Source organism: Aegilops tauschii, chromosome 2 (assembly GCF_002575655.3).
Source record: "Aegilops tauschii subsp. strangulata cultivar AL8/78 chromosome 2, Aet v6.0, whole genome shotgun sequence".
Lineage (NCBI taxonomy): Eukaryota > Viridiplantae > Streptophyta > Magnoliopsida > Poales > Poaceae > Aegilops > Aegilops tauschii.
In genome coordinates, this window is record NC_053036.3 from 93408513 (window position 1) to 93413821 (window position 5309).

Sequence of the window (5309 nt, forward strand, 5' to 3'; positions counted from 1 at the left end):
GTAGGTCGAAGAAGTTCAGCACGTCTCTAAAAAACTTTGAGCCGGGCGGTGCGAAGCCCCGGCTCATGTGATCCGCAAAAATGACCACCTCCCCGTCCTTTGGCTGTGGTCTCTCCTCTGATGGGTCGGGGGCACGGTAGGACATGACGTCCTTCTTGGGCAGGTAGCCTGACTTAACAAAATCTGCTAACGTCTCGTTGGTGACATTGGACCTCATCCAATTGCAAGTGATGGAGGCTTTAGGAGCTTTGGGAGGCATGGTGAAAGTCGGCAGCCTATGATAAAACGGTTTAAGTATAAGCCGGAGGAAAGTTATGGTTCAATGTTAAAGTGGCGGCTTATGAAGGGGACTAATATCTAAGTGCACCGGGTTATTTAAGCCGCCTGAGGTATTAAGAGTAATTCGATTATCTACAGCCTTATCACAGATGAGCTGGAAAATTCTATGGCGCATGGTTTCCTTTGAGTCGGAAGGTTCTACGGGGCGTGGTTTCTTTAAGCCGGAAATGTAAACCGCCATGACTCAATGAGTGCAGTTTTTTACTAAGTGTGGTGAAAACAGGTCTCACATATTGCGGTAAATATTTTGGATCAAAGTGGTCGGGTAAAAAGAAAGTTTCTAGACCTAAAAACAAATGCAGGAGAAGTTCTTGGGCTCGAACAAGGCTCTTATGCAGTAAAAAGAGGGCTACTTGCATGTGAAATGGGTGCTAAACAGTTACCGCATTGGTTCTATACAGGGCTAAGATCAAAAACGGACAGTAAAAATGAAAACTACCAAGGGGTCGTGGGCGACAGCGAAGAACATGGACGAACTGCTCGAACCCTACTGCAGATCTGTTCTATAGGGCAGCCAGGACTTACAGGGGCTGGGGAGTCGCGGAGGTCGTCGCGTTTCTCTGGTCAAATCAGGGTGATGCAGCGGCCTGAGCTGGTGACGACGAGAAGACCCGCGGCGGCGACGGCGGCGGAGCTCGAGCAGCACGGGAACAGTGAGAGGAAGGAGACGACAGAAGAAGGAGAGTGGGAAAGGCCCGTCGGACCGGCCTATTTATAAGGGCGAGCTCATAAGTGGGCGCGAGAAACGAGGAGACCGCGGCGTGGTTATCTCCCCACGAAACGCCTCGATTTTCGGGATGGCAGTAAAGGTAAGATCCGTTGCGGATCTGGTGGAGTAAAAAACGGGCTTAATGGAAGATGACGTCACGGCGTATTACCCGGAGTCCAGAGGATGACGTCACGCCAGGTTATGGCCTTCACACAAATGGTAAGCCGGAGATTTTTCTGTCAAAAGAATTGAAGATTGACATGAGCCGGCTCAAATCAATCTGGGGCCTAATGTTGAGGATATAGACCTTAGAGTCACCCGCCAGGAGGGGCCGGGTTACTCATAATGGTCATTGCCAGAAGCCCGGCGCCAAGCTTGAAGACGGTGGGCCAAAGATGGGCTTAAGACCCGGATATGGCTTAAGGCCTGTAGTTACAATCTTGTTATGGTAGAACTTGTAGTGTAAGGCAAGAATAGTTGAGAGTCCGAGCCGGACACTCTTATGAGCCGGCCGGGACTCTGAGAGTTGCTGGGCGTCAGCCTCCCTATATAAAGGGACGACCCGGCAGCGGTTTAGGGACAAGAAAGATCTCATCGAAAGCCAGGCATAGCTGTTTAGGTCCCTGGTTGTCGAAACCCTAATCAATACCACCTTAAACTGGACGTAGGCTTTATACTAGAGTTTTTTGTACTATTCGATACACAAATTTTGGAGCCTCCTCTAGTTTCTCTAGTTCTAGTTCTAGTTGATCCTAGTTGATTTAATTAGAGCTAGACCTAGATCATATAATCCTCAGAATTAGAAGCCGAGTATGGTTCTAATCTCCTCCCTCTAATTCTACGACGACGATTAGCTCTGGACGGCGAAATGCTGCCGGATCGTGAAGATCGTACCCTTGCAACCAAGTAGAGAGGCCGTGCTTTCAGTCTTCCGTCAAGGGACTGTTTGTGGGTGGTTCGCGGAATCGTTCATCTACGTTCGAGGGACTTCAAGTACGATCTACGCTGACTCATCTACTTGTGCTGCTACTCGGAGTCGGTAACGATCGTGATCCAAACCGTTTATGCATCTTCATATTCTTCCTGCGTGATGATATGACTATTTTTTTCTACTATGTTTCCCAACTTGTGCGTCTAGTGGTAAACCCGTGATCTATACCCTAACTATGTTCCTTGTTGTTGTACTCGATAGGATATAAAATATTTGCAAGTGTTCCATGTGTAGTCCAACAGTTGGGGCGGAGCTCAGACAAGGCATATCGTCGATCGCCCTTGAGGCAAACCACCTAGACCTAGCCATACGCCTAATACTAGACCCTACATGACACTATGGCGACCAGGCAACCTTTCCCATGCTCACTCACGACGGCTTCGTCGCCGGAGGAGAAGGACAAAGGCCTCGGGTTGAAAAAGGCAATTCTGATTGGGATGAATAGAAAGGGAAGGTGAGAAACGAGTGGTCCCTCGTTGATGTCTTAAGTGGTGGCCTTTTGGCCTAATATCTTTTTTTTTTTGCAGGAAAACTTTCAATCTATTCATCTTCAATCATGGTAGTACATCAAACATTAGAAATAATAAAAATTACATCCAGATCCGTAGACCACCAAGCGACGACTACAAGCACTGAAGCGAGCCGTCTTAAGTGGTGACCTTATAGGTTTTCATCTTCTTTATATTTTGTTTCTCTAGCCGTCTTGCAGCATCGACAAGATGGTGGCAACAATGACACACTGAAATAAGGTCTCTTTGGCCTCTCACTATCTTGACGTCATTTGATCCAACTCCAACGAAGGGTCTGCGAGGGTAGATGTTGCCAGATTTGCTGGCTTTCTTTAGATTTAAACAGTTGGTGTGTCAAATCAAGGAAATTAGCTGACTGGCTCTGGGTGGGAGGATTTCAGCGTCATATTGTTATGCGGCATGGTTTAGTTTCTCCCACCCTCTATAATGGTAGTGAAAAACAAAAATCATGTACTAAACAGGGTGATGCCCTAATTCAACAATTTTTAGATCTCGTTTCTAACGATGAATGATCATTGTGGTCTTTAAAGCCTACTACGTTGAGGGCGTTTGCAGGTTTTTCGTTACTATTGGCTCACTTCAATTTTCAAGTTTCGATGGATGACGTGCAAGTGAAAGAAGAAGATGGTCAATATTATTTTTGATGTAATTTTTTTCCTAGAATACTCGTTTTGCATCATATTGTGTTTCTTGGTTGTTGTTTTCCTTTATAATTATTATCTTACGTAAAATGCCCTTTAGCTGTCCTTTTGGAAAAAAGAATATTTTAATTTTTTTTGAGACAAAAAGAATATTTAAATCGAAATTACTTTTTTACATTTGGGCCTTGTCCGCGACCTGCGACGAACCAAAAGCCCAAGGCCACATGCGAACGGCACATGAACGCACACCTAAAGAAAAAACAAAAGTTGTCTAAAAAAACCTAAAAAAACAAAAACATGAACGCACGCAAAACACAAACACATAGCACACGGCGGGAGAGCGCATACATCAAGATCACCGGCCGGACTAGCTACTGCGACGCCAGCGAGCTCGCAGCAGGCTTCGCCGGAGGGTACCCGATCGAGTGGCGCTTGGAGGGGAACACGACGAAGACGCCGCTCGCGAGGGCGCCGACCACGACGGGCAGCGCCATGACCACCTGCTTCTGCTGCTCCCTGAGCGCCGGGTAGAAGCACGCCACCGTGTTGGCGTCCGCCAGCAGCGCCACCGCCGCGAACACGACCACCGAGAAGAAGGCGTGCGCGAAGTCCGCCGGACGCAGCCTGTACTTGGAGAAGTCCCTCGCCCCGGTGTCGTCGTCGTCGCCGCCGCCGAATGGCAGGAGGCCCCTGGGCGTCACGAGGCCGTACCTGACCTTGCCGTCGGCGCCGACGAAGCTGTCGGTGAAGGCCGAGAAGGCGCAGGAGAAGGCGCAGAGCACGAGGAGCACCGCGGTGACCACCCTGTTGGCTACGCTGCACGCGCCGGCGTTGGTCACGATCGGGTTGAGCACCTCGTACACGATCACCGTCGACGTCGGCAGCAGCTTGAGCACGTCGCCGATGCTCCCGAACGTCGCGTCGGCCATGGCGCCCACTTTTGTCGCTGTGCTCTCGGCTGCTGCTGCCTTCTTGCTCGACTCGGCTTCTTTGATGCCTTCTTCCATCAGCTGATTTAAGCTAGCCCCTGGCCTCCTTTCTTCTCTAATTTGCCTATTTTATAGGCCATCTGGGCCTAAAGAAATCCATGGGAGCTTGGAAGCTAATCCGGTTGCTTACTCTAGGAGAAATAGTAGTAGCTTGTCTTGGTTGTAAATTGCAATGTGATGGTGATCAAATTGAATTACATGCTGCCCACATTTGCAAGATGATATTAAATTCCTCCAGCCGCGAAGTCCATAAGTACGAAATTTTTCTAAGATCCTGATAGCGATGCGTCGCGAAGGGATAGTTTCACGAAGAGTTTTCATGATTGATTAGGTCGGATTGCTTGTTCATGACACCAATCTATAAACCTGCACACATTTTTATATCGCGTGTTGTGAGCTCACTTGTTGCAGATTAATTGTCTCGGGAGTTTCTTGCAGGCAGGGACGAAAGAAATGGTCGTCTTAGCCTATCGTCTCGTACTGGTGAAAGACTACAAGGTGATCGTGACGCTGCCCCTAGATTGGACGTCCACGTAGGTTAGGAAACTGATGCAAGTGTATTCTACTAAGTGGATACGTACTAGCCTAATGATGATTGAAATTTGTCATTCTCAGTTCTGAAAGCTGCACTTTCCTTGTAAAATCTGCAGACGTTGACCTCCATGTTTGAGACCAAGAGATTGCTACATGTATGTTGCTTGAGTTTTTGCTGACAGGGGTGGCGAGTGAAGATCCTGGAAAGGATATGTGACCAGGAAGCAAGGTTTGGCAATGTTCAAAGGAACTTCAGAGACTTATGACCCATGTATCAGATAAGTAGAGTGACTATGAGATTTCAGATGCCGTGACACGGCTATAGCTGACTGATCATCCTCGGAAATGAGGACTAAAGCATCGTGCCCCCCGGCGACAATGATCTCTTCAGTGTCCGGCTTTCGATGAATGAAGGGAGACCTGCCGCTCTGGGGACTCAGGTTGCTGGTAAACTGCGGCAGTAGGTCACTGGCTAGTGAGTGGCAGAAGGATGGGATTAGGCAACGAGCTTTGAAGCTGTACATCGAGCAAACCTCATTCATCTAGCCAGTGACGTCCAATCAAATTCGCGAGCAT

At 48.4% G+C, this 5309-nt stretch overlaps 1 protein-coding gene across 1 annotated transcript; it reads right to left on the reverse strand.

The window, feature by feature from the left end:
• Positions 1–3311: 3311 nt before the first annotated feature.
• On the reverse strand, positions 3312–4416 carry LOC109731846 (protein DMP2). The gene has a single exon (XM_020291023.4). It carries the CDS (start codon positions 4215–4217, stop codon positions 3582–3584), a length of 636 nt encoding a protein of 211 aa, XP_020146612.1. The 5' UTR covers positions 4218–4416; the 3' UTR covers positions 3312–3581.
• Between the last annotated feature and the right edge of the window lie 893 nt (positions 4417–5309).

Bases quoted from the DNA above. Each gene is read 5' to 3' on its own strand.
- LOC109731846 (XM_020291023.4), bottom strand. From the start codon at position 4,217: ATGGAAGAAGGCATCAAAGAAGCCGAGTCGAGCAAGAAGGCAGCAGCA.